At 36.0% G+C, this 11,894-nt stretch overlaps 1 protein-coding gene across 3 annotated transcripts; it reads left to right on the top strand.

Moving 5' to 3' along the window:
• Positions 1 to 1,156: 1,156 nt before the first annotated feature.
• On the top strand, positions 1,157 to 11,578 carry LOC137745007 (kinesin-like protein KIN-7K, chloroplastic). Of its 3 annotated transcripts, none has more exons than XM_068484852.2 (24): positions 1,157 to 1,429; positions 1,515 to 1,627; positions 2,219 to 2,489; positions 2,582 to 2,679; positions 3,156 to 3,245; positions 4,568 to 4,620; positions 4,818 to 4,883; positions 4,963 to 5,016; positions 5,183 to 5,242; positions 5,403 to 5,481; positions 5,649 to 5,716; positions 6,044 to 6,106; positions 6,244 to 6,348; positions 6,478 to 6,582; positions 6,726 to 6,833; positions 6,915 to 7,061; positions 7,475 to 7,657; positions 7,741 to 7,902; positions 8,673 to 8,894; positions 9,458 to 9,718; positions 9,861 to 9,911; positions 10,282 to 10,329; positions 10,428 to 10,622; positions 10,890 to 11,578. In XM_068484852.2, exons 3-24 carry the CDS (start codon positions 2,242 to 2,244, stop codon positions 11,436 to 11,438), a joined length of 3,015 nt encoding a protein of 1,004 aa, XP_068340953.1. In that variant the 5' UTR covers positions 1,157 to 1,429; positions 1,515 to 1,627; positions 2,219 to 2,241; the 3' UTR covers positions 11,439 to 11,578. The 3 variants fall into 3 exon arrangements, with proteins under 3 accessions (XP_068340953.1, XP_068340952.1, XP_088538196.1); XM_068484851.2 differs by having other exon boundaries at positions 1,173 to 1,429; positions 1,505 to 1,627; XM_088682070.1 differs by having other exon boundaries at positions 1,243 to 1,429; positions 1,502 to 1,627.
• Positions 11,579 to 11,894: the final 316 nt, after the last annotated feature.

Genomic DNA, 11,894 nt, shown 5'->3' with positions numbered 1-11,894 from the left:
TAATACAAAAGAAGAACCTTCAATTTTTCTCCTATTAATTATCTTATATTTTGTCTAATTTCTTCATATGGCCTCAAAACCCTTCCTAACGTCAATTTATAGCTCTATGACCACTTAAGTTGGGACCGATATACCAATAACACGAGTCAAAATAAAGGAAAATTGACAGGTCTTTGGATCCGACAGAGGGCATGAATTTCTCTTTTTCCTCTTCCAAATTTGCCATTTTTCTCACAAATAAAAAGTTACCCAACTCCCCCGTCGGCCATTGGACCCCGCCCACTCTTGCGTCCCTACCCCGTCGCACACCCACACAACTCCTGTGACCTCTTGACCCTCTGATAAACATTAAAAATTTAGAAAACAAGTACGGTTTAATAAATTCCAAGTGATTTGTTTTGCCAACGGCAACAGGGTCGTCTCCGGATTTTTTTTACGAGAGTTATAATGATCCACGAATCGTATATTGTGTGGTTAGTTTTTATCAAGTACTGTTTGTCTTTAATTTTAAATAAAAATATTTAAAATGATTTTTGATCACACGATGTACGATGAACAGATACGATTTACGGATTCCCAGAATCCTCACAAAGAGAATCAGGCGAGGATCTAGATATTTTTTTTTTCAAGTATTTAGTATGTAAATTGATGTTACATATTATAATACAAGTAGAGAAACACATAAAAGTATATTCTTTATTTATTTATATTATTACACGTAAAATGCTGACTATACAAGTAGAGGAGTATGTAAAAATATATTCTTTTTTATTTATATTATTACACGTAGAATATTGATAGGTTTTATGTTCGAACATTGAAAATGACGATTCACAACTAATTATTCATTCACCTTTTGTAAATATATTGTTGTATAAAAATAATATATATGCAAGCTAAGAGGTGAGAGATATGATATACATTTAGGCAAATCGGCGAGAGAAGTCACATAATCGATAAGTCATAATAAATTGGTATTGCACTCGTTCTCAATAAAATTAGAACAAGAAAGCTTTCGTTTACAAATATAAAAGAATATTATTAGACCTTGATACAATTTTTTTTTTTTTTTTGAAAGAAGACCATACAAATGAAATTTTAAAAAATTAGAAAAATAGAAAAAAGAAAATAGCCCCACCATTTTCCAGCCAGCCTTACACTGAGCAACAGCTACTGTACCAAATTCACTCTCTCTCTCAGTCTCTCTCTCTCTAACCACTTTCTTTTTTCTCTTCCTTTTTTGTCTTCCTTTCTCTCTCTTTTCTCGGTTAGCATTTTCTCTCTCTATAACTACAACGGGTGGTGTGTAAGTATATGCTGAGGGGTTTATATGCGTATGAGTCCTTCTTACTCTCTCTGCAAAAAGGCTGAAATTCGATTAAGAAATGCTGATTGTTCGCCTTTGATCGAATAAAGCATCCCTTCCAAGGCAAGCAAAAAAGTTCAGATATCTCTCTCTCTCTCTCTCCTCTTTCATTTTGTCTCACTAACTCACTTGCAGCAGCTTCTCTCAGATCCGTCTCGCTCCGGCTTCCGAGACGATCTCTGTGATATAAAGGTCGCTTCCTCTCGACTTTTCTCCATTTGGTGCATGCAATTCCCAATGCTCGTCTGATTGCCTTTACAGGTGAGGCTAAAAAGCTTTGGGGTTTTTAATTTTAATTTTTTATATGCTCTGTTTGGTTAATTGTTGTTTGGAGTTTGGGAGCTGGAAATTAAGTGGCTGCGTTAAAATTGGGTAGAGAAAATGTAGGTAGCTGTAATTTTATTTGGGATATTTCTTTTCCTTTGTTTAATTTGTGTTTGGTTGCTGAGAAAATGAAGGAAAGTGGATAATATGGAGTTTCGGAATTTGCATTTATGTTATATGTGGTGACGTAAGCTTAACTAATTCAAGGACTAGGTGGAAAGAGTTGGTTTTTCGTTGTTCTCCGTATCGATAATGGGAGTTACTTTACACTCCATATGCCACAATCATCTTTTGCCTTTACAGTTTTCTTGGGAACCAAACACAGTTTTAGAGGATGGTAACTAGTAGAAGTACTCAAAATTTGAACTTTCAACTTCAATTCGGTTGCTTTTTTGAACTTGTAGTTACTTCTGTTGCCAGATAGTATAGCATTAGAACAAGCTTAAGAAAGTGTTAACAGATTGAAGAATTCAGAAGTTGAAGTAGTTGTTGATTGATGCTGAAGTGGAATTTTTTGTCATTGTGTAGAAGGGGAGTGACTTCCAGTGGTAATGGCGTCAAAATACGGATCAAAATCAAAAAAATTAGGTTTGAGCAGTTCAAAGGCTGCTAATTCCCCTGCATCTTCGACTACAACGTCTTCAAAACAATATTTGGAAACATCTATTGAATGTCAGAGCTCTCCAGCATCTTCTTCAGCTCGAAGTAAGCAACAGTACTTGTACTCGGAAAGTTTGCCGCAAGATGGGGAAAGATCCAAAGAAAACGTCACTGTGACGGTCCGCTTTCGTCCACTCAGGTCCATTTCACTAGTATAAATTGTGCTGTAGTTGTAAAGTTTCATGAGTACTTAATAAGTTGGCTGTTGGTTTTCGTCTATGTCTGGTATAGCCCGAGGGAAATTCGCCAAGGAGAAGAAATCGCATGGTATGCAGACGGAGACACCATTGTGCGAAATGAGCATAATCCATCAATAGCTTATGCATATGGTATTCTATTCTATTTCACTCCATCACATAAATAGTATTGCGTTCTCATTATATGATGCAATTGTGGGGAGGAAGAAAATAGTAAACCAAAGTTAATGATCTTGGGATAGTTGAATTGAACTTGCAAAAAAAAAAAAAAAAAAAAAAAAATCTACATGTAAGTGTGGATAGCTAAGATTCATTGAGATCTCACTCACTTTGCTTCGTAGTCGTCCATATATAAAAACAAGTCCATGCTTGGCAGAGAATAACTTTGTGTATATAATTATAAATGATAAAGGCAGTTGAACATTACAAGTTAGTGCAGAGTTTTTCCCTGAATTCAATCGAAGTTTATGGTTTCTTATAAAGTAAAGATGTTATATTTCTATATCCTGTTAGTGGATTTTTTTTTATCAAATGCATCGATCATAAAAACTCAGATAAGTTCATTTTTGGTTGAACTTGTATTTTTTTTGTTCATTGTTTGGTGCTAGATCGGGTATTCGGCCCTACAACAACAACGCGCCATGTCTATGATGTTGCTGCTCAGCATGTTATTAGTGGCGCTATGGAAGGCGTCAACGGTAAATTCTTTGACTTCTTGGTTTGATGAGCTTAAATTGTTAAATTGGTTTCAGCTTGATTACATGCCCTAGAAATCTTAACTGTAGTTTGATCAGCATTTCCTTTTTATTTAACCGGTTATAAAAGACAGGGAATGAAAATTTATGCGTGTGTTTTTTTTTTGGTACAAAGGAAGGGCAACAACCCATGCAAATGTGTTTTTCAACTAGTATTAAAACCAAAAATTGTTACCCAACTGTTTGGAGCTTTGTGAATCACAATTGGAAGCTTTAATTTTTTAGCATATATTGAGTGGTCCGGCCTGACTCAGTGATCTTGATGGCTAAATTTCGAATGGTTTTAGGAAAATTGGATAGTAATTGGGCTACATATAAAGGGCAGCACATTTCCCTCATATATATATATATATATTCATATAAGTTATAAACTATGTTTCAAGAGTCGTTCCGCTCTTGCTGGATTATTTAGGTTGGACATATTTTCTCTTTGCTTTTGTTTCCTTTACATTATCATATTAATTAAAGCACTAACTTTTAATTATAATTGTGATGAAGAATTTTGTGGAGTGCCATTCATGAAATCCATATCATTTCATATTTTTTCCCATTATATTCCACCAAACATGGCTTAATTGCATTGCAAGAAGTGGATATAATCCTTGCATGCACCCGGCGATGAAATTGTAAATCTATTCGGGAACTTGCAATTCTTACTCAGTCATTCATTTCAACAACATTCCAAGGAATTCCTGTTTCCATCCTAAAGTCTTCTTAACTAGGTTGCTGGATTCTGCTGGATGATGCTATTGGTATGAGAGTTGATTGTTAATTCCCATTTGCTGAAGTGTAGTTGTATTCTGGTCGTGTACTGAATGAAGAAAGTAGAGAATCTTGGGACTTAATGGTCTATTGCATAGGGAAAACCTGAGATCAATAGCTTTTGGTGAACGATTGGAAACATAAGATGATTAATCTTTTCCGGTTTTTGGCCTAAAAAGTTTCGTTGACCATCGAGAAAAATTTGGGATCTTCTCTTTCTAAAGCTTTGTGATTCTGACTAGATAACCTATTTGGATGAACACACCATCTCGATTCTCTCATCAGTTTTGTTTCCTAGGTACCCAATGCATTGCCTGTCAAGGGTAACTTGGGCACTGGTGGTTTGAATAGTTTAAGCAACTTGTTGCTCAACGATTAAAGTTATTTGCAGTTCACACTAAAACTTAATGGAGTAAACTCTTTTCTTGGTATTCAGATAATTAACTTGTAGATACACATAATCTATTTTTGTTTCTTTAGCTTCTGATTTCCTTGCATTACAGGTACAATTTTTGCGTATGGGGTGACCAGCAGCGGGAAGACTCACACTATGCATGTGAGATAACCTATTTATTCTCACCCTATTCTTCTACAGAGTATACCTGGTTAAGATGCATTGATCAGGCACTTCTATATGTTCGTAGTTTCTCATAGGAGTAACATTTATTCTGCTATGTATTAGTGGGTTAGGTACTAATGTGCTTGGATCTGTTATGATTATCAATATGTTTATATTGGTCCTACAAATTTCAGGGTGATCAAAGGTCGCCTGGAATTATACCACTGGCTGTGAAGGATGCTTTTAGCATCATCCAAGAGGTAGTTTAAACGAGGTTCTAACTTCTATAGCTTTTCTTATTCGAGAAACTACATATTAAGATATCTTTCTATTCTCCAGACTCCAAATCGAGAGTATCTTCTTCGTGTGTCATACTTGGAAATCTATAATGAGGTAATAATTGTTCCATTCCTATTTCTCTCCAGCTTACTTATGGTGCTCTGATTATATGTCTGTAGTGTTTGTAGACCATTGTAGATTGAAGTTTTCTGGATGCAATGTTGAACTTTATACTTCAGTGGTGCTTCTTTTTGTATCATATGAGTTTCTTTCATCTCAGGTTGTTAATGACTTGTTGAATCCAGCAGGACAGAATTTACGAATTAGAGAAGATGCCCAGGTGCTTTATTAGTTTGCAATCTTTGTTTGAGTTGCGATTAACTTCGTAAATTACTGTTCTGCAAATAAAGATGGTTGCTGTCATTTTATAAATATCTTCTATCAAGTCATTACTCTTTCACGTTAAGAATTCTTGTTAATTGCTTAATTGATGGCTGTAGGGCACTTTTGTTGAAGGAATTAAGGAAGAAGTTGTACTATCCCCAGCTCACGCCCTTTCACTTATAGCAGCTGGAGAAGGTACTAGAACATTAATCATATGTTATGATGAATTTATTATTATTATTATTATACTAAATCTTGTTTATTTGTCTAGTCGACAGATGATATAGGTTTTTGTCATTTTAAATCGCTGTTGTTTCTTTCATGAGTCTTGTTTCACTTTTTGGTTTTCATTTTGCCAACAGAGCACAGGCATGTTGGTTCGACAAATTTCAATCTACTCAGTAGCAGGAGCCACACGATATTTTCGCTGGTGAATATCTTAATATAGCATCTTGTAATCTTACATTTGATTTTACTTTTAATGTTCCTGTTCCTTGACACAGACATACCTATTCATTAATTGATGGTAAATAGTGATATGAATTGAATCCTTGATATCTATTTGGACCATGAGTTTATTTATTTTTGCTCAATTAAAGTTCTAGTTCTCCTGCTAAAATGTTTTCTATGTTTAAACAAATACATCAACTCTCCTTCTTTAAGGATAGTTGAGATCTGCCTTCTTTTTATTCAGTTAAAAACTAATGTCGACCCCCGTTGATGACTTTATATATTTGTTTGACTACTTTGTTAACAGACAATAGAGAGTAGTCCATGTGGGGAAAATTGTGAAGGTGAAGCTGTAAGTCTGTCGCAATTGGTAAGTATTCAACACTACGGACTGACATCAATTACTTGTTTGTTGTCTTCCTTGGTTAATCGTAATCTTTTCACTTTTTTTATATTCAATATTTAGGATTTTCTAATGAATCTGTCATAACTAACTTAAATGTGCAGAACCTCATCGATCTGGCAGGTTCTGAGAGCTCGAAAGCTGAAACTACTGGTGTCAGACGGAAAGAAGGATCCTATATTAATAAAAGTCTGCTAACTCTAGGAACTGTGAGGCCTCAACATTGTTTTAAGCCAAGAAGTTTGAAACATTGTATTAGATTGTCCTCCGATTACTTCCAGTCATTGTTCATCTTACATGGTATACTTATTTCGGAATATTTTAACTTCTGGTTGTAGGTTATATCAAAGTTGACAGATACGAGGGCTACTCATATTCCATACAGGGATTCTAAATTGACAAGACTTCTTCAATCTTCTCTAAGTGGACATGGGCGTGTATCTGTAAGGCTTCTCCTGTTGTTATGGTTTCACCTCTATTCCATCTATCTGGATATTATTCCAATACATCTTTCTGGCAGAACCAATACTGCTAGCAAAGAAAGTTTTGCAATTGAGATATTTACTTATATTGTTCACTATTACAGCTCATCTGCACTGTTACTCCTTCATCAAGCAGTTCTGAAGAGACACATAATACATTGAAATTTGCACATCGGGCAAAACACATTGAAATTCAAGCAGCACAAAACAAGGTTTGCTTGCTTTATCTCTTTTCTTTAAACTGATAATAGTTTCATTTGTTTCTCACCTCACATAGTTTTTTGTACCTGCAGATTATTGATGAGAAGTCGCTCATTAAGAAATATCAAAACGAGATACGTAGTTTAAAGGAAGAGTTAGAACAGTTGAAGAGGGGGATAGTCACAATTCCTCAACTAAAAGATGCTGGGGAAGATGATATTCTGCTCCTTAAACAAAAGGTGCATCCAAATTCCTCTAATGGGTTGGTCTCAGGGTTATTTCTGGGTCTGCAAATTTTCGACGAAATCAAACCTGAATTAAATGCTAAAACATTACTAAAACTAGTTCAGAGCCAAAAGGAACTTTTCAGTAATGGACAACCCTATATATTTAAGTGAGTGTATCACTAGTTTTGGGATTTTGGTTTTGATTTTCTGTTCCTTCTGGATTCACTTAAATAATTGTTATGGATCAATTGTGAAGCCATCTTGGGCCCCATCCTGGATAAATGGGTTCAATCCTCTGGTTTTACCAACAGACCTTTTGCCATTCAGTTGCTGCACAGTTTCCTCTAGTAAAAGTTGTATAAATATATTTCTGAATAGTCATTGTTGTATGACTTGAACTGCTTCTTTTGCTGTGTTGTGTAAAGTTAGAAGATGGTAAATACAAACTGCAATCAAGACTGGAACAAGAAGAAGAAGCCAAAGCTGCTTTGTTGGGAAGAATCCAAAGGTTGACAAAATTGATTTTGGTCTCAACAAAAGAAACACAACCGTCAAGGTTTTCTCACCGACCTGGAGTTAGAAGAAGACATTCCTTTGGTGAAGAGGAGGTTGGACTGAGTTCTCCCAAATTTTCTCTCTGCCAGATGAATAAACAAGTTTTGTTTGCTTATTTTCTTTGTCAAAATTACAGCTTGCATACCTACCATACAAAAGGCGGGACTTGATTTTGGATGATGAAAGCATTGAATTGTTTGTTCCTCCTCTTGATGGGAGTACTGAAACGACTGATGACATACTGAAGGGGGAGAAGAAGACTCGGAAGCATGGACTTTTAAACTGGTTAAAAATAAGGGTATGTACCTTTTGGTTGGTAGAAATCTGTCATCCTTTCTTAAGGTTGATATGTACATTTTTCTATCATGTTGATAAAGAAAATCACCAATAGTAAACGTAGAAATACGGCATTTGGTCTAGGTTTCATCATCCTTGATACGGCATTTGGTCTAGTTTCATCATCCTTCTTGTGTCAACTATTCTATCCAGTATCCAGAGTGACGTTTTGTTTTCCTTATCTTTGGTTTCTTCCTTTATCCAGTCATTAATAATGTTAATAATGCATTGATTTTGGAGCAATGGTCTAATATGAAATTTAGGGTTGTTAGTATGGATGCTTAAGGTGTTTGTTCCAGTAGTTATATCTATTACAGTGGGTCGTATTCTTGAAGCTGATGTAACTTACATGCTTTAGTAGCTTTATCTTGTTACTTCTTGGGCTTGTTTTTTCTGTTTTGGATTCTTTTACGGCCATAAATGCTGCTAATCTCAACTTGTTCTCAAATTCCATGGGCAACCATAAACATGGAATTCTGGAAACATTGTTTTTCCCCCTTAGAGAAATATAATTGTAAGAAAATCCCTTTGGTTTTCTGAATTTCCAATTATAAATGGGCATGAACTAGGGACTGCTTGGTATGGTCTGAACCTTCAGCTTTTCTGAAAGAACTGGTGACTCAAAAAAATCAAACTTGTGCCTGACAGCCTAAAATGTTTGTCATTGCAGCAGATTTTTTGTACTTTTTATTTATTTCTTTCCCATCCCATCTTGTTTCCATTCTTGATCAGAAACGTGATGGTGGTACGGGGACCTTGACAAGCACAAGTGATAAATCCAGTGGAATAACTACTAGTGCACCTTCAACACCTCAAACGGAAAGTGGTAATTTTCATGCAGAATCCAGACTTTCACATTCAGCACTTACAGAAAGCTTTCCATCAGCTGAGTCCGAGGCTAGAGAGGATAGAGAAGTTCTTCAGGAAAATTTCCTGGGACAAGAGACACCTTTGGTATGTGAATGTTCTGCATAAAGGATGTTAACTTGTACTTGAGGCCGTATGTCCCTAATGAACATTTCTGGCATCTCTAGTATGATAGTATTGAATATTGCTCATTATGTCCATATACTAAAGAGAAAGGCCAGACATAATGCGGGTTTTGGAGCTGTACTGTTATTAATAATTGCTAGGACATAAACTGATCTTAAAAAAAAAAAAAAAAAAGAAATAAGGGCAAAAAAGTGTCAACAGCTTGAAATTTGTATCTAAGAAACAGAGTTTCATATTGAAATAACGTGGATCAGGAAATGGAAATGAACACTATTTCTGGCCAAAGAAGTAGCCATGTGCTGTTTGTGACAATATATTTTCCTTCCCTTGTCTGCATATGGTTTGAGCCATTGTGTGTGTGTGTGTGTTTTTTTTGGGCCTGAGCTTATTAAACATACAGGCTGATAACTTCTTGAAGTATATACTAAGTATGGTCCAAAGGATTAAATTTCCATGCTTCAACTAGTTTAGTTCTCAATTTCTTGATTCATTCATCGCTCATATTTAATTGTTTATCCTGTCAGACTAGCATGAAGTCAATTGATCAGATCGATCTTTTAAGGGAGCAGCAAAAAATCTTGTCTGATGAGGTAGCACTCCATTTAAGTGCTCTGAAGCGGTTGTCTGAGGAGGCTTCAAGACACTCCGAAAAGGATGAAATTAGGATGGAAATGCGAAAGTTAAAAGATGAAATCAAGGCGAAGAAGGAACAAATAGCTTTGGTGGAAAAGAAAATTGGAGAGTCCTTTTCACACAACAAAATGGGTCAACTGGAAGCATCCCAAGTAAGTCGGGGCTTCCTTAGTGTTGGTCAGCTATTATCCTTTTCTTTTTCTTCAAAAATAAAAAAAGTATGCCCTTGTATTAGGAGTTGTTTTCAATTTTGTTTAAACTCAAGCCTTATGCTGTTTGTGGTTTATGCTGCAGTCTATTGCTGAAGTGATGGAGCAATTGAATGAGAAGTCCTTCGAACTTGAGGTGATAAATAATAACTTACTACATTTTGATCTGAGAAAATATAGCACAGTAAATTCAGAACTATGAAATAGTTCATATAGAGCATCATGTTGACTTTACAACCGTATGTTGAGTTTACGTGTAATTTTTTTTGTTTGATAATTAATGTCGCGGTCAAGGGATTAAGTTAATTTGCCAATTGACACACTATAGAAGCATTTGAGTGTATTTGAGTATCTGTGTTAGTGTTACCTCAGTTTCCAGAGTGCAAGACTTTTGGATATTATGCAAATCACAACTACAATATCAAAGAAATGGAGAAATTAAATGAAATTTTCCAAGGCCTCTACTCCAAGTCTATTCCGTTGACTGTTGTATCATTTTTTGCCAGGTTAAAGCTGCTGATAATCGTATAATCCAAGAACAGCTAGAACAAAAGGTGCAGGAACCACTTTACTAAAATATATTTGTTCAGTTCATCTTTAGATGAGATTTCAGAATTCAGAACCTCATATGACTTTTATGTTACATTACCAGATCGGTGAATGCAAAGGATTGCAAGAAACAGTCGCCTCCTTGAAACAGCAGCTTTCTGAGGCACTAGAGTTCAAAAATTTGAGCCCAATAGTCACTTCTCGAACTGGTTCCAAAAACTTGCATGAGGAACTGTGCACAGAGAAAGATAATGAAGTGTTGGATGACAAAAATGAAGTTTTTCTTCTACGGAAGCAGGTTTTCCTCCTCTTGTGGCACCTAAGTATTTGTTTAATTGGAAAATTCGAGTTTTGTAGTACTCCCAACAAAAGGAAGACTTGGGGCTGCAAAATAGTTCGCAGTTACCAAGTAGTTATGGCATAAAGATTATGTTCATTTATGCCGAGAAGAAAATTTTATTATTTTGAAAGAGTCTTTTTAGAGTTTAATGCTTTCCCAAGAACAAGCAGCATCTGTTAAATTACTTTTTTTTTTTTTTTTTTTTTTTTTTTCACTCTTAATTAGGTCGAAGAACTGAAGCAGAAGGTGGTTGAACTGACGGAGTCAAAGGAACAGCTAGAAGTTCGGAACCAGAAACTTGTGGAGGAGAGCTCGTATGCCAAAGGTCTAGCCTCAGCTGCTGCCGTTGAGCTCAAGGCATTATCAGAAGAAGTTTCCAAACTCATGAACCAAAACGAAAAACTAGCTGCTGAGCTGGCGGCATCTAAGAACTCTCCTACTCAGCGTCGAAATAGTAGCACACTCCGAAATGGTCGGAGAGAGAGTCACACCAAACAGGACCAAAGTGGGCTTGTCTCAGAAATGAAGAGAGAACTGGCGGTGAGTAAGGAGAGAGAGCATTCATACGAGGCTGCTCTTACGGAAAAGGATAAAAGAGAGGCTGAGCTTCAAAGAAGGGTTGAAGAATCCAAGCAAAGAGAAGCGTACTTGGAAAATGAACTCGCCAACATGTGGGTTCTCGTGGCAAAGTTGAAAAAATCACACGGAACTGAAACTGATTCTTCAGACTCAACAAAGGAGACCCGACACACTGATGGTTATGGGGGATGGTGACGTGACGGTGTTTCAAGATGATCCAACAAGAGTGAGCTTTCAATAAGATTGGTTTGAGAGAGTTGAGTGTAAAAATGTGTGTTTTGTATGGCAAGGGCTTATTGTTTGTGTATAATACAAGTTAGGCTTTTCTTTCCTTCTTTTTCGGTTTTCTTGCCCAAGGGGGTTATCGTTTGTTCATAACGAATTAGGCTTCTTTTCGTTTTCACAGTACTTTCAAATGTATTCTACAAGGACACGGTTCGGATTCTCTATTTTTCTCAGGTTAGTATTTGTCGAGGCATTATATTGAAGGCTAATAATATTAGTTTAACATGCGGCCAGTCATGCAAAAAACAAGTTCCTTTTCTAATGTTTGTCAAATTTACTGAAATTCTCTTGATTAGTGTATCGTGAATTAGTGATCATCTGGTACGATGTGCCTTTTTTATTATTTTTGGTAAGGGGGAGGACTAG

This window comes from Pyrus communis, chromosome 12, assembly GCF_041283825.1.
Source record: "Pyrus communis isolate YQ-2024b chromosome 12, ASM4128382v1, whole genome shotgun sequence".
Taxonomy (NCBI): Eukaryota; Viridiplantae; Streptophyta; class Magnoliopsida; order Rosales; family Rosaceae; genus Pyrus; species Pyrus communis.
The sequence above is the reverse complement of the archived record's forward strand: the minus strand, read 5'-3'. Positions and strand labels throughout refer to the sequence as shown.